The 26,338-nt window shown below is 50.0% G+C and overlaps 1 protein-coding gene across 1 annotated transcript in view; it reads right to left on the bottom strand.

Annotated features, from left to right (window-relative positions):
* Positions 1–26,338, bottom strand: part of LRRC75A (leucine rich repeat containing 75A) — a 96,134-nt gene that overhangs the window by 21,066 nt on the left and 48,730 nt on the right. Inside the window, exon 3 of the mRNA XM_075032620.1 lies at positions 16,374–16,486. Within this exon, the coding sequence (XP_074888721.1) occupies positions 16,374–16,486 (113 nt within the window). The remainder of the gene's footprint in view (positions 1–16,373; positions 16,487–26,338) is intronic.

Raw genomic sequence — 26,338 nt, 5'->3', positions numbered from 1 at the left:
CCCTAAATCTCATAGGTCCAACTATCATCACAGCCAAAGCAACGAGCGAATGCCCAGCTTCCCCTCCAACTCCCTTGCTCCCGCAGTGATGCTTGCTGCTAACACGCAGGAGATTTTAGAGGAAACATGGCTGTGGTTGCCCACGGCCCTCTCGGCCCCACGCTGCTTAGGAAGCTGTGCCAGGTCAGCAGCAAACCAACCCCGTACATCAAACCTCGTGGCTGCCCTCTTACCTCTCCGGGTTTATCAGCGCTTGATGCTGCAAAGCACGAACGCGCTATAAATGCTCTTGGTGCAGAAGCTCAAAGGGGAAGGGGAAGGGGAAGGGGAAGGGGAAGGGGAAGGGGAAGGGGAAGGGGAAGGGGAAGGGGAAGGGGAAGGGGAAGGGGAAGGGGAAGGGGAAGGGGAAGGGGAAGGGGAAAGGGAAAGGGAAAGGGAAAGGGAAAGGGAAAGGGAAAGGGAAAGGGAAAGGGAAAGGGAAAGGGAAAGGGAAAGAGAAGGGAAGGAGAAGGGAAGGAGAAGGGAAGGAGAAGGGAAGGAGAAGGGAAGGAGAAGGGAAGGAGAAGGGAAGGAGAAGGGAAGGAGAAGGGAAGGAGAAGGGAAGGAGAAGGGAAGGAGAAGGGAAGGAGAAGGGAAGGAGAAGGGAAGGAGAAGGGATGGAATGGGAAGGGATGGGAAGGGATGGGAAGGGATGGGAAGGGATGGGATAGAATGGGATGGGAAGGGATAGAATGGGATGGGAAGGGATGGAATGGGATGGGATGGGAAGGGATGGGATGGGATGGGATGGGATGGGAAGGGAAGGGATGGAATGGGAAGGGAAGGGATGGAATGGGAAGGGAAGGGATGGAATGGGAAGGGAATGGAAGGGAAGGGGACGTACAACGATCATCTGGTCCAACTGCCTGACCACTTTAGGGCTCACCAAAAGTTAAACCTTGTTATTAAGGGCACTGCCCAAACACCTCTTCAACACTGACAGGCTTGAGGCACGGACCACCTCTCCACGAAGCCTGTTCCAGTGTTTGAATGCACTGGTCTGGTGCGGGAAGGGGCACAGCATCCCTCGCTCATGCGCGCAGGTACGGGCGGCTGTGCCTTTTCCCAGCAAACCCCCCCCGGGCAGTAAGGTCGCAGCACCACGCTCGCCGGAGCCGTGCCAGCTCATGAGTAACCTGCTGGCCTGCAACAAACAGCTTGATGTATCATCTGATTTCAGCCAGATGATTTCAACTCGCTGAGCATGTGGGAAATTTAAGCAGTACTTTCATCTCCATTGCACAAATAGGGCCCCACGGCGAGCAGCCCTGGCTGGGAAGACTTCGGGCAGTGCCCAGCAACAGTCCCACCTTCCAGATGCTGCTGCAATAGTCAGCAAAAATAACTCATTTCCATCCCAAACTTGCCGATCTGGTGGCCAGATAACTCTCAGTGGAAATGAAGAAGAAAATAGCTGATTTCACCACCTGCTTACGCTCCCTGTTTGGCGTGTTTCGGGGTGTGCAAAATGCCCACACTACCCAGCAAACAGGGGAGCAGACCTGACAGCTCTCGCTCTGACAGGCGCAGGAGAAATCAAATTTGCCCCGAATATCAGCAACAAGCAAACAGGATGGCAGCTTCTTTAACTGCCATGAACAGCGTGTTGCAGAATTATGTCTTAATCACAGCCCTCATAAATATTTGCTCACCCGGATTTGCAGTGCTTCACCTTTCCCTCCACAACAGGCATTTAATTTGCTCGCCGTTTAGTCCTGTTTTCATTGCGCCAAAGGTCGTTCCAGTGTCTCCGACTCTTTAAATTCAACAACAAACATCGCAGCCCTTTCCTTTCAAGCCTCTTGGGAAAGACAGGCCACCCTGCCAGCTAGAGTAGCTTGATGTGCACTGACATGTCAAGGGACCCTGGCAAGGGGACACCCCAGGCTCGATCGGCATCGGAGCACTTCTCCCCTCTGCAAGACATCTAAATGGCTTTTTCTCCCAGGCCGGATCCTGTCTCAGGCCAGTCTTGGCACAGATTTCCTCCAAGGACTGCACTTTTAGGTGTTGAGGGCTCTCCAAAGCACACAAGCAAGCAGAAATAGGTCTGCCCCACTGGAAACAGAAGAAGTGGGCAGAAAACTCAAGGCAGAAGGGCATTTGGTGAATTACGGCCTGGAGCGAGCCTCTGCAGTTCTAAGTGAATGGCAGGATGCTGCAGACCCTGGAAAAAATCTCACCTCCGCACTGCGCTAATGCTAGGGTAGTGGTAAGCATCAATGCAAAAGAATAACTGTTCTGGGTCACATCAAGGTCTACCAAGTCCAGATCCTGGGTGTGGATGTTAGTTAATGTTTAAGTAAAGGATCTAGAGCTTTATTCAATTACTCCTCCCTGGCAAATCCTCCCAGCATCCCATGCTTTAAAGACTTCTTGAGCCAGAGGCTGAGCCCAAACGATGGTGTTTAATGGCCACTGATGAAGCTGTCTCTTAATTCCTTTCCGAACTCTCTGTGCTTTTGAGCCCTTCAACACCATTCGACGGGGAGAGCTGGGTGAAAAAGCAATTCCTTCTGTTTGTTTCCAGCCTGCTACTTGCTGATGTTGAAGCTTTGCTGTAAGGATGGCATGCTCATTTGGCTGCTTAGCTGGGGGAAGCTGGGAGCCAGCTCAGAGCATCCTTGCTGCACTGTCAGGTTCATCCCTCCCTGTCTGACACACACACACGCTGATTCAGGGATAAAGTGCACACCAGGGACAACCTAACGCCCTGGTATTTGTACCCTACTAGCCTTAAAAGAGCATTATTTAAAGCAAAAGCTGCTTAGTGCTGTACATTATTGACTTTAAAATGACTTAGCTTTTTTTTTAATTCCTCTCTCATTCAGCAGACCTCTATCTTTGTCCAACTGGATGAAATCCTTCCCCTCTTCCCACCCGGCTTAGCCTGCGCTGCTGACCTGCAGTGGATGGTTGCTGGTTTATTCATCCTCTCCCCTCCAACATCACACACCGTTCCCACAAGAAGGACAAAACATTTCACTAAGGTTTTCGCACGGTCACAAAACGCCAGACGGGATGTCTTAAGTTAACCAGTGTTTTTTCTGAGAAGAGATTCATCAGATTTTCTACATAGCAAGGGGGAGCGAGCGCCGCGACGCATGCCTGGGTGTAGACAGCTGCATCTCGGCGGGGTGTCCTCGAAGGGTCGTGATTTCCCAGGGAAAAGCCGGCTCCCGATAGCCAGGCTGGCGCCGGTGGGGATGGGGCAGCTGCCCAGCGCCACGCAGAGCCAGGGCACAGCCAGCCCCGCTCGCCAGCATCTCCCTCTTTTTTGGGAAGCGGCTTAGCCCGATTTAACCCCGGGCTTAAGCTGCCTACCCCACTCGCTCAAATCCATCTGTTGGGGTGCCAGCGTGGAGCAAAAAATTCCAGCCAGCTGCCTCAGTGCATGCAAAGAAACAGCCCCAAAAGGTTGCTCCGGTTCAGCTATCTTGGAAAATGGACTTTCCACAAACAAAAGAGCCCCTGACCGGGCAGTTTTGAAGCCACAGAGACCATCAGAGAGCAAAAATACAGAAGGCACTGTGCTTCCAGTTATGCATGTGCCAAAGGGAATAAATTCAAGAGGCAGGAGCCCAGAAGAAGCATCATGCGGAGGAGCATTGAGAACAGAACAACTGACAGTTCAAATCATGGTTGCTTCAATCCCAGCTATAAAAGAGATATAAAGTCATATCTTGAGTAACTTTTAAAAGTCCAAAGAGTCCCAGATTGGCAGATGTAGGAAATGCCCCATGGCCATGGAGGAGACAGAAGTGATGAAAAGTGCACTCCTGGGATACATGCTGTAAAAACACCGATGTCCACCTATTTCTCCCAACTCCTTATTGTCTCCTGGTACCCCAGAAGGTTTCTTTTTTTTCCTTCTTGTTTCACCAGGGCATATGCCTTGAACCACAACAAACCTGCTTGTTTACCGTGCTGTGCATGGCTAAGAGCCATATCAAACAGCCGATCACTGCGCTGCTGGAAGACAGCCCCCCTCCCATGCTCTTCAGTGTTGCAACACTTTCCAAACATTTCTGCCAAAGTATAGAAAATACTCTGGTTTTATGTATGTTGGCTGAGTGCTGCGGGTACCAGACCAAACCGAAGGTGAATATCTCCCAAAGGAGCTGCTGTAGGTGATGCCCGTGTGCCAGGCATCCTCAGCACCGCGTGATGCCGGTGTTGCCCGTGGGAATACCTGGGATTTGTTCCACAGGGGCTGAGCCAGCCCCATCTGTCTGATAGAGGGGTTAACACCCCATCTCATCCTGCTATTGCTCTCATTACTGGGGCAATTCAGTAATAAGGCTGAGCAAAGTGCTTTGTCAGGCCGAGACCCATGCCTTAGAAGAAAGGCCAAGCAAAAAGACAAAATGAGATAAGCAGGATGCCAAATGCACCGTGAGCCAGCTGATGGTCGCGGCGGGTGGCACGGCTGACCGCAGCCGCCTGGCAGCCCCGTTGCAGCGCCGAGGCAGACCTGATGCGGCCTCGAGCTGCAAAATCACTCAGCACATCTCTGACAGCAGCCAAGGGAGAGGGTTTTTTTCTGTCTTGCTCATCCTCCTCTTGTTTTCCACTCTCTCTCCCAAAATCTTAACTCCCTTCTGATTTCTTCTGTGTCACTCCAGGTCTTCCCATCACATTAAGTCATCCTTCTATTATGGGAGGATTACTCAACCCCCGTGGTTAACCCTCACTGTTCCCAGTTTTAGCAATGCTCAGGCAGGGACACCCCTTCGCATTAAATGGCTCTGCGGGACCTGCTGCCCGCGGACTCCCTCCTGCACGGCCAACACGTAGCCCGGTGACAAGGGACAACCAGACATCAGATATCTTGCAAGACACTTTCAGTAGTCATTTAATATTTCCAGAGGAAAGTCAGGTCTGCCTCGGCCAGGCTGGGATTTGAATGCTAAACCACAGTAACGTGCAGAGATTAAATTCTAATTTCCAACCTTCTTGACACAGACAATCGCAAAAGTAAGGTACGATAAGCTTGGAGATGGCCTCTTTTGTGCTCTTAGGGCAATTAACAGAAATAACATTGTAAATAACCACGATATTTCTAATGCCGCAGGATACGCACAGGGAAAAAGCTCCGCTCCGCCCCAGTAGAGCTCTTATTAACAATTGCCACGCACAGGCAGACAGCAGTTGGTATTTAGTGCCTACCCTGGGAAATGAATTGCTTTCCGCCTGCATCCAGACTGCAATCATCTCGGAGACAAACAGAGCTCTGTGTTACAGCCGCAGCCAACGCACGGACAGCCGGAGGTGGCTGGAAGCTTTGCGACGACATGCCTGGGCGAGGACAAGGGCAAACACCGGCAGCCTGCCGCTGCGGAGGGTCACAGCCTCTCCCACCCGGGGGGGTTGATGCATCTTTTTGAGCCATCACCAAATCGCAACCACCGCAGCAGGTATTTAAGTCCCGAGATGGATGTCGGCACAAGGATTTATAGACTCAGTGACCACATAGGTGTCACGAGGCTGCAGACCTCGGCCAGTGTGATATGACCCAGCAAGGGTCAGAAGATCCACCGTGGCCAGGAGCACCCGTGTCCTCCTGTGAGATGCAGGACCCTACCTATAAGCCAGGGCCAAGCATCCCACTGACGAAGCCTGACGGCCTCAGTTCCCAACCCCAGGCAGCCTGAAGAACCCCCAAGAACCAGAGTTTTGCTTTTCTCCATCCCAAACACATGCATGAAGTCTCAGGCCATGCAGGGCAGAGCAGAGAGGTTTGGAAATTGCCTGCTTTCCAGCGCAAAGGCGAAGTGATTTGCAACACACCCTGAAATCACAGCACCAGGCAATATCTCAGTCTGTTTTTTTGTAGCATTTGCACCGTGTGCCGGAAAGCGCTTTGCTGCTCTGTCCTTTTTGATCTCTGGACAAATGTGATGTTACAGCCACGTAACATAGGGCAAAATAAAGTCCCATTGACACAGACAGAAGAGATCACCCACTCATGTGTCCCAAAGGTCTCCAGCTCACAAATTCTCTGCTCTTCTGCAGCAGCTACCAGCACGCCTGCTGTGCACGCACACACAAACACATATAGATGGGATTTTAATGAAGAGAAGAGACTGCATAATTCTTGCTCCAGCCTCCTCCCACCGACAGCGGATTTGTGTTGGATGCTCTGAAGAGACTGTTTGTTGCAGGAGCTACAACTTCTCCTATCGCTCGCCCACAAGCTCCTGGCAGCAGCAGAGGATTTTCATCCACAAACATTCATTCTCTTTCTGTTTTCAAAAGGAAGGGCACATTATTCATGCACCGGGCTTCCCCCTCGTGAAAACTCCCTTTTTTTTTGCTTCACAAGGGCTTTGTAAAGAAATGCAAGCAGGCACAGCAAGCAAGTACGAAAAATCAGCACCCAGCATTCCTCCAGGACAGAAATGTTTTGGGCCCCTGATGAAATTAGGAGTGGGATGTTAAAAGATCATTCCTACCAACAAAATAAGGCTGCTTAACCTCCGTCAGTCCATCACTAAATCAAAACACCCTTCTCTTCTGTTTTAACAGGTCTCTGTACCTGGCTGCCTAGCGCAATGGAGAACATCCAATCCACAAGTAGCCATCGGTTAAACACTACTGCAGCCTGATGGAGCCTCCTGACTTCCAAAAGCTGTCCCGAACTATTTGTTTGCACTTCCAGCTGGGTATTTTCAAGGTGATTTCTACCATTTTCACATCAGAGGGTCTTAAGAGAGCACAGTGGAGTTCAGGCTGACTCCCAGGTGTAAAGGAGGACCCCAAAGCATTCTTCCTTGGTGAAATGCAATTTACTGGCGTGTTTCCACACCTCCTTTAATACCATGGAAAACCAAGCAAGCGGCGATGCTGCAGTTGGAGGGGGTAAACAGGTTTGGGAAGAGCCAGGATGGGCAGCCCTCGGTGTTCAGGTTCTACAAATGGGAACTGGGAGCTCTGCCTCCCACAGAGGTGAAATACCTCCAAATTATTGCTATGCTGATCCTGAAAAGAAAGGAGAAAAGCACATTTTCAGCTGCCTCCAGGAGCAAGGGACCATGCCAGAGCCTTGTGGGGCTCCACTCAAACCCCATCAGCATGCTGTCTTGGGCATGCCTGCCGAACTTTCCTTATCCCTGCTCCTGTTGAATATTTTAGCAGGTTTCCACAGCATCATGCTTGATGCTCCAGTAATGCCTTTTGCAAAGCACTGGGCAAAAGCCCAGGGTGGCACGGGTGAGGTGGACTCCCGCATCCCACCACAGCAGGATGCAAAGGCAATGGGAGATGCTCCCAAGTGAGGAACGAGGGGTCCAGGAGAGGCGTTTGTGCTTCCTCTTTCAGCGTTAAAAAGCAACGCGTTGCTTTTATAACTGACCAGGGTCTTGCTCAGCAAAAAGCAACTTGTCACACTCTTCCACTCTGAAGAAAAGGGGGTTTAGCTTTCCATGCGGACAGGGAGCAAGGTGGCCTCGTCCCAGGCACACAGCGCCCTTCTGCGGGGAAGACATATTGGGAGAAAACCTATGCTCTGCATTTTCCCTTGTGAAGCCGATTCTTACCTCCATAAAGCAGCAGACATGGCCCCATCCTCCTCTCTGGCACGACTGCTTTGGCAGTGTGTATTTTCTCAGCCCAACAGATCCAGCCTGTGGATGCGCAAACCCAAGCTTAAACCCCAAATGTCCCCAGTCCCAAATGCACCGTGGGCCTGAGTGCTGGGGACAAGGCAGGAGCTGGAGGAGGATGAATCAAGCAGGATTTTTGCCCTCGGTAGGAGTATTTTACGCCACACCGATGCAGCTGGCATCTGATGGATATGGCACACTGTGGCCGCTGGGTCAAACCCTGCAGATACCAGGGGCTGGAGATATCAGCCCTTTAAAACAGGGTTTACCTTCCACCTCGGGCTACCAAATATCTTCTTTGACTTGTTGCTTCAGCAGCAGCAAAACAAGGTCTCACAGGGCTAACACGCACTCGGCTCCTACCCAGGCACTGCCGGTGCCGGAGGGATGCAGAAAGCGAGAGGAAAGGGTTGCTGCATTTTCAGCCCTGCTTAGGCTGGGAAAATCAAAGAAAACAAACGTGACATTCTGTCTTACTTTATCATGCATAGCCCTGTAATTTGCACATATTACATGGAGGAGTACCTATTATGCAGGGGCTTTTACACCCTCAGTGCGGTTCCCATTGAGGCAGGGCCACAGGCAGTAATTTCGCTGCGGAAACGTATGGCAACAGAGAAAAAAAAATACCTGTTTGCTGCTTTCACCCTATTCATACCAAACCTCACAGAGAGACAGCAAATGACAGCTCCTGTCGGATGCTTTTATGATTAAATATATCCCCATCTCAGAGAATTACAACCCATTCGAGACAACTTTCCTAACCTGTCCCAAGAGAAAAATGATGGCTTTGGAGTTGCAAAACTGTTCAAGTCAGAGAAAAATCAACACTGCCCAAGTGGTGAGCCACAAGCCAAAACGTGTGAGGCTGCCAGACCCCCTTTGCTGAGGAATCAGGGGCTCACCCTTCACACTGGCAATGACATATCGAGGTTATGCACGAGCGGGGCATCCCCATGGGTGCTTGGTTCAGTCCCTTAGGTGTGTTAAGAAAACAACCAAATAGAAAATTAGGCTTAGACTTTAAGAGAATGAAGAAAATAAGTACCTAATATTCGGGTCCTAAATCCATATGCAGGCTCCTGAGAAGAGACCTGACTTTTCCAAATGCAAAGACCTCAGTGGCTCCCAGCACGCTCGTGCCACCTTCTTCAAACACTGCAGCTCTGCTTTCTCTTCACTGACCTTGTCCCTTCCTACCAGTTATCTTAAGAACCCAATGGCTATTGTGGCAAAACACAATAAATTAATACAAACAAGAATGCTCCTCCAGTGCCTTAGGAGCAACGTCATTGTTCTGCAGACTGCCATGTTAGAATAATGCATAGCGAAGCAGGAATGTGATTTAGCACTGACTAGCGCTGCTTGTTGAGCAGAGATGAAAGAATACTCTGTTTAAACTGGAATTTACTTGAACAAGATCTAGTGCAACGAAGCAATAAAGGGGCTTTTGGACTGGAATGAAGGAGAGAGACAGCTCAGAAAGCCTGTAAACGAGGTGGCTGCTGCTAAGGGACAGGGGAAATGCAGTAGGGAAAAATCATAGCAGCAGAGATGCAAGAAACTGCAAGAAGAAAAGTGAACAATGCAGCATCCCGTTGAACGACGTGACATCCCACTGAATGATGTGACATCCCATTGCAGCGAGGCAGCGACAGGTCTAGACCCGACCCGCTTTGGAGCCCCAGGTCGGGCAGCGCAGAGCGACCGTGCCCACTTCTTTTATCAGGAGGATGGATGGTGTTAACAGGCAGGTAATGACATCTCCATTTCACCAAGAAATTCAGCTGGATAAAGGTATGTATCTGTTCCACAGCCCATAACCGAAACTCCCTACCCTAGCTGGGTACCTACAGAAGTTGTGTTTGCATTATCACTACAGAATTTGGCCCATAGTGTGATCTGTGATTCAAGTGATCTGTGTTGACAAGCTAAATATGAAAAATCCTATGAAACTATGCCCTGCATGCACAGTACCCACATGCAGCAGGCAACGTGCGGGCAGAGCTGGTTTCCATACCAGCATGTACATCTCAAAGAAGGGCAACTCTTGGATTTAGAAAAAAAAATGCAGATAAATTATATTCCTGGTGTTACCAGAGCCAGCAAAGAATGTTGTCCTTTTTTTAAGACCTTGTTTAGACCAACTATGGGCACAATTCATCCTTTATGTACATAAAAACTTGGGAAATAATTAAGATTCTCCATCAGCCATAGGAATGAGCCGGCATTTGCTCATGCACAGCTGTGGGAAAGTCGGCCAGACGCTCTGCAGCGCTCCCTGCACAGAAAAACAGCAAACAGCCCCTTTTCCTGCGAATCCTCATTGGGCGCATTCCTCGTTTGGCCGTGGAGCAGATCTCATACCAGGGCTGACATTCCCCTCACCCTTGTGCTGTGCTAAATGCTCCCAGCTGCTGCCCACATCTGCATCGTGTCCGAACCCGGCATCCAGGCTGGCCCCACCACCAGCAAAAAGGACAAGTGGCAAAGGAAAGAGAGTTGGCTGGAGCTAAGCAAAACCACCTGAAAAACCCATGTGAACTGAGAAAAAAAAGAAAAATCAGATCCTTGCTCTTCACATGTAGCAGCACTGCAGGGAGGATTTGCATGAGCGAGTACCAGGAGCTCTGAGACATCAAATGGGTTTAGAAAGTGAAGAAAGTGCCACGTTGGCTCACCCTGGTGTGGACCCCCCCCCGTAAACTCTGTACCAGACTCAAGGCAGGCACAGGCTTCTTTTGGGGGGTTTCTCTGCTTATCGCAGAGCAACAACAGAGTTAAAAAAATCCACGAATTTAGGTCCAGACTGACTCCATTTAATTCCAGTGCTCTCAAACTGAGCTGCTTCACCCTAAATTCTTCCATGCCTCGCACTCCAGTGGCATCAACAGGAACTGTGTGTGAAAAAGGGTTTTACCTGATGTAAACCAGGGCTAGATTTGGAGTTACGATATGAATAATCGATATTGCTTCACATGCTGCCCACATCCCCTCCCTGGTGCATCCCTGGCTCATCGCTATCGCTCCTGTGCACAGCAGCAACACGGGCAGCAACCAAAGAGAACGCACCGGCCACGACTCGCCGGGGATGGGGAAGACACAGCAAAGCCTCGGAGGCCGTTTCCCTTGGGAAACACCTCCTCCCTCCCCACGAAGCACACAAGCCCGTGCTCCAAAGCAATTACGGGCGCGCGGAGCTTTGATTACCAGTTTTGCTTTTGTGATGCTGAAGGCAAGCGCTTTGGCAGCAGGAGGAGCAGGGCGATTCCAGGATCTAATTCAACACTTGCTAGTTAAATGCTGGACTGTAATCGTGTCCCTAGGCAAAGCCAGAGATGTACAAATTACTTTAGCAGGCTGGTTTCATCCTCCTGCTATTGGCTACCCTATCAGGCAAAATGCTGATTTTCATCCTGGATGTTTAATATAAATATATGCAATTCAGAGGGAGGCACGGAGAGGGAGACAGCAAGTGAGAGACAGACAGATTTATAATATGCAAAAAAAATAAGGTCATTTGGCACAGGTTTGGGTGTTCCGGTGCCAGGCAGCACGGGGCAGCCAATGCTGAGAGCTTCTCCCTCGATTTAGCTCTTTCTGCGCACACACGGGCTGAACGTGATGCCTGGGGTGAGATGGAAATGGAAAGCGCTAGCCTCCCCCTCTGCCTACGCGGCAGGCTGTCTGGCCGTAGCATGACCGACCAAAAAAATCAGCTCCGGTTCTCTCTATCATTTGTCCCCATCCTCCTCCTCCGGCTGTTCTGCTTCCCATTATCACCTGTAACGAATACAGCAGTTGCGGAATAAAGAAAAGCAATTTTCCCTTGTAATTATTTTGCCGCATTTCTGGTGAGACCAATTACAGCTATTTGGCTTTGCTCAGGGCTCGGTCGAGCTGCGCCCACGTGCGGGGGTCTCGCTCACCGTGCCGGCGAGACCTCGGCAGAGGCACCGGGGGGTCCTAGGACGGGCTGGTCCAGGAGGGACTGATCCACGCCACTCTTTGTGGCTACATCCCCCCACTACCCAATGGAAAGGCCAACAGTGAAGAATGGATGCTATCCCACTAAAAATTTGACTGTGGGCATCCGAGGAGGTGGCAACACAGTGACACGCAGAGGCCACCACCCCTTCACTAGCCCTGAGCAAGAAGAGAGAAACATCCCACTAGTGTCCGAGACCCCCTTGATCCCACAACTGGGGAAACCTTTTAATCAAAGGGAGGCATCAACGTTGCACTAATGCATCCATCTCCTACAAGTGCGCTCCCCACCGCTCCCGATCGTAAGGATAATTAAATTTTGATTCCTTCCCAACCCCTTCCGACATGTCTAAGCCAGCTGCAGGGCACAGGGGACTGCGGAGCATCGGGAGACGGGCGCAGCTGTGAGCCTGGAGAAACGATGCCTCTTAATGAAGCCACGGCACAGATTACGATGCGTGTGTTTCTGCTTGTTATGAGCCAGTGCTCTAACGAGCGTGTCTCTGGCAGATGGGACCCAGGAGCACAATGCATCCCAAAGATACGGATTTCTAATTAACAAAGTATTTTCGAGTAATTCCACAGCTCTGGACTGGGAGTTCTCCATGACAGGTTCCACCGCCCCTGCCGTTGTGCTGCAATCCCTAATTATCAGCAGGGAACCAGGGACAAAGCCAAAATACTCATTACAAGGTCAAGAATCACCGTGCAGGAGACAAAAGACCAGATTTCCACATCCAAAGGTTACACGCTTCCTGCGGATGGATCCTCCAGGCAGGTTGCAACACAGGACAGGGGATAGCTCCAAATTGTCCCTTTCTGACCCCAAAGTTGTCTTGCAGGAGAGTCAGAAGACTTCCTCTCCAACAAGAAAGAAAGAAAATGAAAAGAAAGAGCAAAGAAAAAGAAGAAATGGCTTAAGAAAGCGTTGTTCGCATGGTGCAGCCTGCGGACGTTACAAGGTCGGTATTGCAGGGAAGAAGGAGAGGAAGGAAAGGAAAAACCATCATCTCCTCTGCAGCAGCCCCTGTCTTGTTTTCCCAAGTCGGGGCCAGGAGCGGCAGGAAGAGCAGCCTCGGGGCTCATCCTGGCGAGCAGGGTTCACGCGTGCATCTCGTCCCAGCAGGAGACACGTTTTCCTCTGCAGACCTCTAAGGAAGGCAATTTCTCACACCTCGTTATTTCCTCGAGGTGGCCGGACTCACGTATAGCTCTCAGAAGGACACCCCAGTTTTAGGGCCCCGAAGCCCCAGAGCAGGCACCTCTTTCTGCCTATAACCTCCCGTCGAGAGGAGCCATCGTATGCCATGCTGTGGGCACCGCCGTGGGCTTTCCTCGGACTTTACCGACCTCGTTGCAAATCACGAGTAATTCCAGGGAAGCTTGAGGGATTTTGGAGGGATAAAAAGGTGATAAGAGGAGACTTGAGCCCCATACATGACTGATATCACCACGACAGGCAGGATAAAACAGGCTTTGAACAATCAACCCCCCTGCTGTGAGCAAGGCTTCATCTGTGCTGCCCAAGCTTTTGGCTTTAATTTTTATTCCCCGCCCCAAGGAAGAGCCTTGGCAGAGGGGGCAAAGGCTTGCAAGGCACCTGTGAACCTGCTTTCAGAGCCACCCGCAATGCAGGCATGCCCGTGGGCTGATCGCTGCACTTTTTGTGAATAATTCATACTCTCTTAAATCACTATTGCAACACGACAGCATGCGCATCACAGTGCGTTTTCCAATGCTTTTCCCTTAATAACCCATGACTGAAAATATTGCCAGAGCCCCCTGTGCTTTGTCCATGCTATAACCAAAGGCTTGTTGTCACAGTTATGAATTTAACCCAAAAACAAGGACAGAGCCTTTCCTTTTAGAAAGACAGCTCTGCCCCAGACCAGCCGCTGGCTGCGTGGTGCAGGGGGCCACCAAGGAGTTATCTCTGAACATCCAGGAGAGTTATCAAGTGAGCCCTGGGCTCTAACAGGAGCAGTTAATCCACAGACTGGTGGGATCCCACACCACAAGTCCCACACTTCCCAGGCGCTGGGTTGCACTTCTGTGTCTGCGCAAACAGGGATTTTACAAGGGTAGCCTCCAATAAATCAAAATAAACCATATCCCAATTACAAGGATTGTCCATAGCTACTTACCAAACACCTTCTCCATGGGGGCACAGTCAGCCTCCCCCAAAACCGGCACACAAGGAGGGAGAGGAACGGGAGGAATGGGAACTTTGAAGAAAACTCAGGAATTGCTTGATTTATCGGCTCTGTTTAGTTTCTAAACGAATAGCAACCAGCCAAGCAAAGGAACGGGACAAGATGCAGCACGATAAAACCAGCTACAGAAAGAGCTGGGAAAGTATTCCCACAGGCTTCATTTTTATTTCTGATAAAATGGGCCTGTTCTCTCCTACTCCACCAACCAAAGTCCCTCTTCTATCACCACACCAAGCTGAAGCTCTTTTCCTTGCGAAGAGACCGATGCAAAGAGGCGCTCCGTAGCTCCCTGGTCATTAGAGCCAGAGCACTGATGGGTTGCGGATGGCCAACAGACACACAAAAAAGGGTGGAAACGTAATATTTGAAAGTTCCTGCAACATCTGACAGCAGGGCTGGGTCGAGCCATCGCCAACACCTGGGAACAAGACCCCATTACTCCCTTGGAGGCATCGGAGGGCACTTGCAAACCCCAACCCAGAGCAAGGGGCTCTGGGGAAACACCCGCTGGTTGTTGGTTGTGGAAGGAATTCCCAATCAACTAACAGGCAGGCGAAATCAGAAGCATCCCTAACAGGGTAATTGCTGACGCATAAATAAAGCAGTGGGTGTTCAAGCACAGGGAAGACAAGACAGATGTTCTCTCTATTCTCCACATGTTCTCTATATTATGGCATTTAGACCTTAGCAAAGGGTTGACTTTAACTTCTAGCAAAGGGCTGGCTTCAACTCACAGCCGCCTCCTAAATGAACATCTAAACCAGAAACCCAGGCAAATCCCATCCTACAAACCCTCACCGGGGCAGAGCCAGCAGCCAGCACCATGTGTTCGCAGCCCCAGGGTCGTTGCTGTGCGGTCAGGGCTCGTTTACGGCCGAAACCTCACCCTTGCTATTAAAACCATGAAAAACCTCAGCTATTTCCCGGCTCTTCCAAGGAAAGGCAAGCGTTACAGCAGGCTTGTAAGATAAAGCCTCGCAAATCTCTGGCATGCGGACGCACTCACACAACTGCTCCAAGCTGATAATTAAGGACAGGGATTGGTAATTAAAGACAGAGTGGCACAAAGCACTGCTTTAAATTTTTTCATTTTCCAGAATTTCTTGTCTTTTGGGCTGTAAAGAGCTCCTTGCTGCCACATCAGCGTAACTTTAATAATGCCCTGATGGGATGACAAGGGGTGTGCATTTCCTATTCTAATTAAGAAAAAAAACCACGAGGGTAACTGAGCTCCCAGGTCATTACCCGGCCCTGTGTGCTGAGCCCAGCCCGCGGAGTACAGCTTTGCAGAAGCAGACCCAACGCGCTCCCTCTATTTCTGCCGCTTTACAGAAAAGAGCAAATTATAGTCATCAATACAACCTTAAAAACGCTCAACACACAGAAGTACGGTTACCGCTGCTAATGAAATGGAGGCGTTTCTCCATATTTGACAACAGGGTGCAAGGATACTGAGACAGATCTCCGGGAGACATAGTCCTAATCCTGTTTGGCCGTGCATTTCTTTATTCCCTTATGTCTGTTTTCCTCCTGGGTCTGTTTTCCTTCTCTCTTCTTCTCTTTTTAGACTAAGTTTTTTCACTGGATTAGTCTCCACTATGGCTACAAATGGCTACAAATAGCATCTACTACGACAGGAACCAAAACTCTCTTGGGGCCATGAGCCAGCACCTGGATACAAATCCTGACTCTGCCAGATTGCGGCTTCTTTTGTACTTCTCATTTCCTTAAACAAAAATAATAAATATATAATGCATAACATCATAGAAAACAAGGAGCCCTTTCCGTTCCCATCAGCCTCATCCACAGGGTTTTCAGCTCCATGGATCCAGGATGTCGGCAGCCGGGATGCTTTGCTGAGGACCCAGGCAAGGAGAGGACCGGGACCATTCACTCCCTATTTTTAATCCAACAGTTCCCTTCATGCAAACACGCTGCAAGCCACGGTGTGCATGGTGACACAAGCCTGTACATTAATTACCAGCTAATTAGGATGTCTTGGAGCAGTTTGTCTCCTGCTCTCCAATGCCCAGCATGGGGATGTTTGGAGGATGGACGGTTCAGGTTTTTCAGCCTGTTCCCCCTCCCCGGGCACTACCGCGCTGCTCTCCTCTGCAACCGGGATGCAATGGGGAAAGGAAAATGGAAAAGGAGGGAAACACCTCTGGGTGAGCATGAAGCAACCTGATAACACAAACTATGTATGGGGGAAATGCTGGTGAGATTGGAGACAACTGAAGATTTTGGAGCTTGTGGCAAGCTAAGAAGGTTTTGACCTCTCGGTTCCCTCGCAGCCCTGACTAATGGTTTTAAGCACTTTCCTTCATCGCGGTGGATTTGTTCCTCCTGTTGCTGCACGCGTGCAACAGGCAGCTCCCACCGGCACCCACGTTTGCACACCACGGCCAAAAGCATTGTGGAACAACCCCCTCCCCGCTCTCCTGAGCCTGCGGGTGGCCCCGAGGGTGCAAGAACCAAGGAGGGAACAGTGACCCACCGGCGTGACGGGGGCTTTCAAAAGCCGACTCACCAGGACTGCGGCTTCCTCTTCATGATGCCCTGGCGTCTCCACTGCGAATGGGGGCTGAGGTGGTAGGTGAGCTGCCGGCAAAGCTTCTCCATGGCCCCGAGGGAGTCCCCCTCCTGCAAAGACAAGGGAGGGATGCCAGGTCAGGCGTCTGCAGCGTTGCCATCACACCCACAGGATGCTCCGACCCCAGAGTGGCTCCCTGCTAGGTGCCGGCAAGCCGTAAGGGATTATGCTAAAAGTTGTGTAGGAAGGGGGAAAAAGAAACCCCACCGATCGCTAAGGTGCTGCAAGGCCGGGGCATTTCACCAAAGGCCAACCCCGTCTTGCACACCCGTGGAAATTGCTGCTGGAGAACGAACGCAGGGGTGCACAAGTCCTGCCTGGTTAAGGATGACGAGGTCCCTTCTTGGGTGCTGTGCTGGGGTTCAGGGGATCCACGTGGCAGGGTCGTCTCTTCGCAATTTGTGCAGCAGCAGCACCGTTACCATTTGACGCTACATAATAGCTTTCAGCACTAAAGTTTTACAGAGATTGATTAAAGAAACCAAACAACCCATCCATTACCGTCAAAACTGCTTTACAGAAGAGCAAACACTAAGAGGCTTTGTGAGCTGATGGAGATCTTGGGAACAGTGCTCATCAGAAACTCTCAAAACATCTATTTATTAGGAAAAAAAGCAGCTTTGAGGAAAACGGGGATTTTGGCAGACTTCCCAATTCTGATGAAAATTCCCACCCAAAAGGATAGTGGCTTGGACAACTTTTAACTCTGAAAGTTTCTAAGAATTTGTTCTAGAAATGTTGGTTCCTAAAATAAAACACGAATACCAGTTATCTGGACTGTTCAGTCATGTTTCATTTCAAGATCTTTATATACTAAAGGCATGATATGACACCCAATAATGTAAACCACCCGTCTTGCCCTGCCTGGCTTGCTCTCTGATAGGTCACAAGCAGAGATTAACCTGACCTAAAGAATAATAATGATTAAAAAAAAAATCAAGATGTGACAATTTGTGGCATCTGCCTGGTTTTATGAAATTGCTGCATCATGAAGCATCTTAGAGAAGACACAGAAACCGAATAGGAAGCCCTAAAATAAGCAATCAGCCTGGGCTCAGCTCACCACCGCTCTTCATTCACACTGATTGCTCAGGATTTTGCTGTGTGCAGGGATGAGCTGGGAAGGGATGCTGAGGAAGATGCTGCATCTCCTCTGCCTGGACACCCAATTACTGCTGCCTTCACGTCCTCCCTTTGAGCCCGAGTGCCCTGACGAAGCTGCGAGCCGCACGTTTTGTGCAGCCTAATTTATGCAATGTATTCTCCCACCTCACCTCCAAGTCAGCAGAGCGGGACCTGCCTTATAAAGACATTATAAATATTGAATCAACTAAGGAGCAATAGAGATTTTGACAAATCACCTCTGGGTGTGCAGGGAAACAATTACAGCAGATTTTGGCAGGGTAAAAAAAAAACCACCACAAAACCAGGACAGAAAGGGCATATCTGCAGATTGCTGGAGCAGAAATAGCAGGGTAGGACTTGTGGGTCTTTAGCTTCTCTGTTCAATCCAGTCTGCAAGACACAAAGCCTTGACAGAAATTGGGGTAGTTTATTCCCAGACATATCAAGGTGCCTATGCGGTGACTACCATTAATCAAAAGCTGATTCAATTCAGGAGCGATGCTCGCCCAGCTCCAGCTGTGCTAACTGGCAGCAAAGCGACGGCACCAGCACTCGCCCCCTCCATCGGGCACGCAGTGACAGGTGATTTTGGCAGCTCAGGTAGAAAAACTCGAGATCCACAGGTAGCGGCAGGGCACGGTGTATGGAGAACACCATGTCAGCACAAGCTGGAAACGGCGCAAGTCAAGAGCCGTTTCACATCTGAGCGCCGCAAGCGTTTGACGGCCGTACCTCCTGTTTCCCAGTTTGCGGAGAAGGAAATATGGGTTTAACAGCATATTTAAACCCATACTTTTCAACACCTCATTTATCACCACGCTTGACTTGAAAGAAGGGTTTTAATCCCACAAATTTCAATGGGATGTCAGTCTATGCTAAACCTCAGGCATGCCAAAATCTCCCCTCCCGCTGGTGACCCTGCGGCAAGAAATATCTACTGCTCTAGGTTTGAGGATGGATGAACCCTAGGAAGCTCAGCCTGTCAAATTAGCACAGAAAAAATAATAAAAGAGAAGGTTTTATTTCATGTTTTCCACTGGAAGCTCTGGAAACACATTGCAGCAATTCTTTAATCAAAGCCTCAAAACATTTTGGGAAGGCAACAGCATACACTGCTTCCTCTAACTGCTCTCCATTTGCTCTCTGCCAGCAACACCTTCCTCGCTGTGTAACCGGCATCCCTAATGCGAGAAGAAAACACCATGAATTTTGACACCTATCGTATTTTTTTTACCTTTGTGTAACATCCACAGCAAGCTGCCTGGTGCTATCAGCTTTCATTAACTCTATTTTTTTCAGCTGTTACCCTTGCAAAGCATTGCAACAGCCCCTGAAATAAGCGCCCACCCTCAGCACTGTGCGGGGGTTTTCATCTCTGAGCCCTCAATGCATCATGTGGAAAAACTCTTGTTAAAAAGTAAACAACGTGCTAAAATGCTGTGGAGTAAGCAGCCACCGTGTTGCAATTCAGCGCTGCAAATTGCCTCCAATATAATCCTGAAAGAGACAACTGAAATTGTCTCCAGTATTATCCTAACAACTAAACTGCCAGGGAAGTGAAACGATTCACAAGAGGCATGTGGCAAAAAAGCTGAGAAAGTAAAGGAAACAAGTTTTTGCTGGTACAAATGTGGCACGACCACCTTCTCTCTCCAGTAAGAGATTTTTTCCCCAAGCAGCGTGCTCCCGCCGGCCCTTGGTGCGCGGGTGCCAGACCTCCTGAGCGGTGTGTCCTGATGGTTGGTGGAAGCTCAGACCTGAACTTCACATCAAGCCACTTTTGGAGAAATTCAGCCCAAAGAAACGTCCTCAACACAACCCAGCAATTCGTCCATCAACACCGATAGAGCACATCGAGGGCTCCAAGGAAAGATGCCAGAACAGGGCAAAGCGTATTTTAATCCTTATCTCTCTACGTCGGTGGCCACAGCCAGCTCATCCTTCACATGGTCATCCCACCAGGCCACTCCTTCAGCCCTTTCTTCTTCGCAAGCAAGCTCTACTCAGAAGCCCTGTCGGTACTGGGCTACTTCTATTTTGGGGTTTTAAAACGTGATTTAGAGAACATGACTTCTGCACGCAACATCTCATGCATCTCCTTCTGGTCTGGGTACCGTGCGAGGGTATAAGCCAGCCACAAAACTATGGTCTTTTCCACACTGGTCTGTAGTGGTCTGTAGATAAATACCCCAGTTTAGCACTGGGATAAACAAACAACCCATTTCAGAGCCTTCATAAGACATGCTATTTTGGGGTCAGGATCCTTGCTTCTGCACATCTCATTCCCATCTGCCCATAGGTGAGACGCAAACCTCTCTGCTTCAGGAACCCATGTCTTTTAGGTACCATCCTAAAACCTCTGCAATTCCTCTGGAGAGCTTTGGGGGAGGCTCCAGAGCAGCCCCAGGCCTGAGCCCCAGCATACAAGAGCCGTCCCGGGTCGCGCAAAACACGCGCGCAGAAGAAGGGATTTAGCCGATGCGGTGCCAAAGGCAGAGCTGGACGCTCGTCTTACGGTCTGAACAAAGGCTTTTTTGCTGTTTATGATCCAAGTCTATCAGGAAATAATTGAAAGTGACGCACACCCTGGTGGGACTGAACCCAAGAGCTTATTAGAAAACTGAGTCAGCTTAAAAAATCAGCCCAGCTTGCTCAAGTTGACAAAGTTTTAACCTTGCTGCCCAGCAAACAGGGAGAGCACTGCGTGCGGGGCTGCCAGGAGAGCCGCGGGATAGTGTATTACACTGGCAGGAGCAATGATGCCGAGCACTATCCCCGTCGGCAGCCGTAGGCTTCCTGATGCCGTGCCAGCATGACACCATGACGCCGACTCGGATGCAGGATAACGTGCCTGCTCTCCATCCAGCACACTCCTCTCTGCTCTGTACCGTCAGCATCCTCGGGCACGATGCAAGAGAAGACACAAACTCCATCGGGCAGGCAGGTGCTGCCGCCGTCCTCCCTTGCTGCTTCCAGCGATTAATCACTTCCCGCAAAACCAAAAGCAATGGCCAAAAGGTCTTCCTGCCCCACCTACATCAGTCTATATCACATCACTTATGTAAGGTCAATATAAGGCTGGGGTTTTTTTGCGGACAGAGGGTGCATGAGTGGCAAGGCAGACTTACCTCAACCTGCAGAAACTGAAACCCACAGCACTGGGTTTTGGCAAACACTATTGTGCCCTTTCCGTAGAAAGGACAGTAATCAAGCACAAGACATATACAACGAGAGCTGCCATTTTCACGAAGCATATTGTCTCACCACCAGAACAAAACTGCAGCAATAATCATTCCTGAAAAACCACACAGGGATGAATCTCTAGCAAAAGCATCACCGGCGATACCATGGAAGACCTGGCCCCTTCTAGCATCAGGCGTTCACAGTGCACGTGCGTGGGAACGTGCATTTGTTATTCTGGTTTCCAAGCTCTGGGAGGAAAACTGCAAAGCATCTCAGGGTTGGGGAGATGGGGCAGACCACAGAGAGTTCAGCTTTCCCAGCTGACGATGCTGTCAGGGAAAAGTGCATTTCACAGAGCTGGCATATATGCCCTTTCTCTTAGCCCTACACTCACAGGCCAGCTGACAAATGCTGGTAAGATGCCGGTGACGAGCCCTCACCTGAGCTCCCTACAGATCCATCAGCTACACAGCTGGAAACATCTGCAAGTTTGCAAAAGCTCTCCATGCTGTGGTCTTGTGCACGCCTGTACACCTCCTACACCAACAGGGAGAGAAACCTGTGCCACGCACGCAGCAAAACTGCTTTGAGGAGCACCCAAATGGGGGGCAAAGCCTCTCTGCAAGCAGCAAGAAAGCTGTACAGCACCCTCTTTCCTTTTCACTCGTCTTGGCTGCTCAGCTGGAAAGCTTTGAGGAGAAGATGTGCCTGACAGAGCGCATTTATGCAGCACCCTGGCTCTCAGCAAGACTCACGGAGCCCACAAAGAGCAAGCCCAGGTGGGGCAAGCATCAGCTCAGCGAAGCAGTTTTTGGGCAACCTCTCGGCTTCTTACTCCGCCGCGTCCTCTCCAAGCTGGCAGAGACCCAGCGCGCTTCCCGGCCGTCAGACACGACGCTGAGCACGGGACGGAGGAGGGATGAGGAGGAAAGCTGAGAGGAGAGGCTCTTCCCTGCAAAGGGCCCCTTTCCCCGTCGTTCCTCCTCCGTCTTCGCCTGCCCCCGGCCCTCTGGAGAAGGAGCGGGCTGCTCGCTGCCGGCAGGAGCCCAGAGATTCATGAGATATTAATCCCTTAACAGATTTCAGCTGGGAGAGGGATTCACGGCACATGCCCCATCTGCGAGCCGCAACCAGCCCCGTGCCAAGGGGATCTCGTTCAACTGGAAAACGAGGGGGAGCGGCACAAGCCGAGCCCTGGTTGTCCCCACGGTGCAGGGGGTGCCCCAGGCACACGCTGGAGACCACCAGGCTCCTGACCTTGGCTCCAGCCCCGAAAGGAGAGCTCTGGATGAAGGGGATGGAGCAACAGCGCTTGAAACGGGGATCAGTTAAACCCCAGGGATAAATGAGAGCAGGTAAAGGCTGGGAGCCAGGCTCACCGCCGCTGTGTCCTGCTGAACCTGCCCTGGTTTCTGCAGGGGGACCTGTTTTATTCTCGCTGATGGTCTCAACCTGCGGCGCAGGAGAGAAACCGTTCGGCCTCTCTCAGCACCCCACGGCAGATCCTGCCCGTGAGGTATCGCCCAGCATCTGTGCACCACCTTTAACCACAAACGAGCGATCCTTGGACGCGCTCCTCGCCGCTCCGCCGGCGGAGGGAGGGGGGGTGATTGGAAGCAGAGGGATGACACCATGGGAAAGCAAACACGGGACGAACGGGACCGTGTTTTCACTGGGGATAAATAACCACGGTGTCGCTGCCTGCCCTCCTTGCATCACCGCACGGCAACGACTCCTGGGCGATGCAAGGAGGTAAGATTTGTATTCACAAACCAAATTTCAGGGCTGCTCCGAAAGAAGCAGCCAGAGAGCTCGGAGGAGGACACAGAGCATATGAAAGCCTTGTGATAAAGATGTTATTGCAAATTAATTTGTTTTCATTAAGAAATGAATCACCCGCTCCTCCTCCAGCAGCAGAATCCCTGGTGGTGTGCAGAGCCCTGGGGGGGTTGCACCAGGGCCAAACATCGTGTAAAATAGGCCAACGTTAATGATTAAAGAGCCCTGGTAAAGAATTCCTGCTGCAGCACAGCAGGGGATTGACCCAAATTAGAACAATTAGCCATTGTCTCATGTCGGAGGAAGCGACAGGTTTTTTCTCGTGTTATTACACAGTCCCTCATTTCTGTCACTCGCAATCAATCTCTGGGCAAAAAAAAAGGTGCTGTCCTGCAAATCTTAACACGCAAGAAGTCCCATATTGGCCCTCCCACATCATGATTTTGACTTAATTAAAAATTAATTTTTTTTTTCCCTTTTCTGTTTCTTCTAAAAAACTTTTCAAACTTGCAACATCTCTCCAGATGCTGCAGGATTTGCAGTTGCCACTCTGATGCATAAAAAGCTCTGTCCATGCACGAACCATTGCAGCCACAGACCAGAGAAACTCCACTCAGCCTGCGAGCACCATTCCCCAGCATATGAAATATTTGGTGTGGAGACCCCTCAGCCAAGACGTTTGCTTTCCATACAGTTCAGTGGATGGTGACCTTAAAACATGACCTATTTCATACCCAGAAAATACAGAGAATGATAGATTTCCTTCCAAATCCTCCTCCTTGTTTTATTTGTCTTGAGTGATCCACTAGCACAATAGGATAATAGTTTGGACCATCAAGCAAAACCAACCACTTGTGAGGAAAAAACCCCTATGTTCACAATGGTAAACAGACTTATTACACAGTTAAAGACATAAAATAGTGAGAGATGCTCTAGGAAGCCCTAGCACAGATCATCTTCAATGGCTTTGACCTCAGTTATTACAAATTAGCAAGACGCCCAGGAGAGCAAAGCCCCACTAAGCCACACTGATGCAGGGAGAGACTTTGGGGTTTGGAAAAGATGACAACAAAATGAAGAAGAAACGCTATCTCAGCACTGTGAAATGGCCCCATGTACAAAACTTTCACATGCCCGGAGATCCCTAACATGTGCCAAAGCCGATGGGCCACAGGGACCTCCAAATACCTGCTAGGAAGGTGGCAAGAGAAGGCACAAGGACACGTCTTAAGCAATTAGTAAGCGAAAGCCATGTCCGCCATCCACCAGTGCAGAGCAGCAGAACCTCCCTCACAACCCAGGTCAACGCAGCAGCTGGGAAAAAGCTCTGCCCACCCAAAACCTGCAGCTGCTCCTGCAGCCCCGAAATGGCTTTCCCCAACCTCTGGCACCAGAACGGCATCCTGCTCCCCGGTGCCGGGGCCCCGGGGTTTAATAGAAACCGAATTTACGACGCCTTCCCTTTTGATGTAGTCACGCAGAGCTGAAGTCATCTAATGGCTTTCTGGTTTTCCTTTTTTTCTTTCCTTTCTTCTTTTTTTTTCCCCTCCCCTCCTTGCTTTCAAAGCATGGGGCTAAATTGCAGCCTATTGTTGCATGCAGACATCTGCGCTGCAGCCAGCCCCAGCAAGCCATTGCCAGACTTTCCTTTTGAAGCCCTTATGGAGTTTTCTCCAGCAAACCGTCCTCCTCCTGCAAGACCAGGAGCCGAGGAATTAGGAAAGGCTTTAACTCCCCCATTCCCCTCTCACCGAAGGTCAAAACATGCCAACACCCAGCCGGCAGCGAGCGCTCAGGTTAGTGTGTGATCGTCCCACCGCAGGAGACGCGGTGGTTGCTCCTACCTACAACACCACCCAGGTGGACAAGGGAGAATCCACGCCAGCAACAAACTCCTCTTGCTGCATGGCTGGCCGGTCGTTGAGTTCCTTGGGCAAGGCATGAAAATGCATGTGGAAAAATATCCCCGTTGTGCTGTAGGGAAGAGCTCTCCAGGAAGGTGTCCTTAAAATATCACCGTAAGGATGTTGCAATTCCCTCTCCATCGTTTCAGGCTCCTCTGGGAAGAGACCCCTGCGTGTGGGGAATGGTTGATGAGGTGGATGATGCCCAGGCAAGCAGTTATGGGCATGGTGGATCTAAGTGATACATCTTGTCCAAACAGAGGAAAACAAAATCCAAATAAAGTGACAATAGGGGTTTAAATGGGTCCATTTGACCACCCAATATCCCCATGCCGAAATTCTTTTGAAAATAAATCAAGGCCATTTTAATTCAAGTTAGAGGAGAAACAGAACAAATTTAATAAAGGCCATTTTAATAAGAATGAGGTTGTTCCCAGCTGGGTTCACTGCAACTGAGCTAATCCACTTGATCTTTCCTGAGTTTCCCCAGGTACGCAACCATGGGGCCAAACATCGCCCGTGCTTCCCCTGCTCAAGGTTAGGGCACTCACTGGCAGCAGAGACACTCCGATGGCTTTTGTAAGGGAAGGATGTGCCCCAGAATTAATTTGCGTTATGAAATGGCCAAGAAAAGACCAGCTGGTCCTGGAAGAGAATGAAGGTCTCATGTATGAGAAGAGGCATTTGGCTTCTTACAGGAAAAATGCGTTTTTTTTGGCATGGAAAATTCAGATTTGGGCTTGGTGATCCCTCTCTCAGCACGGCTCCAGCAGCGAGCTGACTGCAGAGTCCTTCCCAAGCTCTGCTTATGTCCCCTCTCCAGCCATCCGCATAGCAGCAGGAGGTTTGAAAAGACAGCAAAACCAAACCAGCTCCTGATCTCCCACTGCAGAAGGGCACTTGGTGGTGGAGCTGGGTCCGTAGGGTGCAGGATTCGGGTCACGGACCTGGGAACAGCCAGCGAGGCCCTTGCAGAGCTGTCAAATTACCATGTACAGCCAGTTCCCTTTCTTGGAGGCTCTCTGCCAGGAGAGGAGCATCTCCACCTTGGATGAATCTCTCATTTCTGTTCTGCAATGTCGCATTTTACAATGACTGCTGTGGGTCCATGGGAACTCAACATGGCTTACACATGGTCAAAGCCTAGCATCAAATAAGGTACTATATCTTATTTCAAATCACCTAATGTAGGGGTATTTTTGTATAAAACTATCTCAAATATTAGGAAGTGGTTTGTGGGAAATTCTACTGAGAGTATGTTAAAAGATACACAGAAATAGAAATGCATAGACATACAAGTTGCACAGAAACAATGCAAACCAACCAAACAGCTCCAGATGCTGTTTGGATAAGGAATGTTGTTCATACTGGAAACCTTACTCCCTTCCTTCTGGTTTGCTAGGAGATAGGCTTTACCATCAAAAATTCCCTCTTAAAGACAGGCAGAGGTAAAAGCATAAATAATATGCAAAGATGGCTTTTTTTTTTTTTGAGGAGAAGGACCAGTCTTGTATCAAGCAATAAACTATACTTCGATAAAAGCTTATCAGAAAGTAAAACTTCTCATCCAGCAGCAACCCTTTTGTAAAGGAAGGAACATTTTTGAGATCTAGCAAGAACTGAGAAGAAGAACCACTTCTCATCAGCGTTCCTGGTCAGAAAACTCATCCCGTTACCTGGCAAAACCCAAACCCAGCAACCAAACCGTCCAGTACAATTTCAAACCCCATGCCCAAGCCTGCAGCAATCTGGCCAGGTATGGAGAAACAGGAATGACAGCGCCAGCTACTGCACAACATGCCCCCAAACTGAAAATACTTTTGCGTAAGACTAATTGAAGGTTGTGGCCACGATTAGCTGCAAGCTCCAGGCTGAGAGCGTGTAGCCTAAGCAGTGCTCCTGGTCTTCACC

This window comes from Buteo buteo, chromosome 7, assembly GCF_964188355.1.
Source record: "Buteo buteo chromosome 7, bButBut1.hap1.1, whole genome shotgun sequence".
NCBI classification, from domain to species: Eukaryota; Metazoa; Chordata; class Aves; order Accipitriformes; family Accipitridae; genus Buteo; species Buteo buteo.
This window is presented reverse-complemented; position numbering and strand designations above follow the sequence as displayed.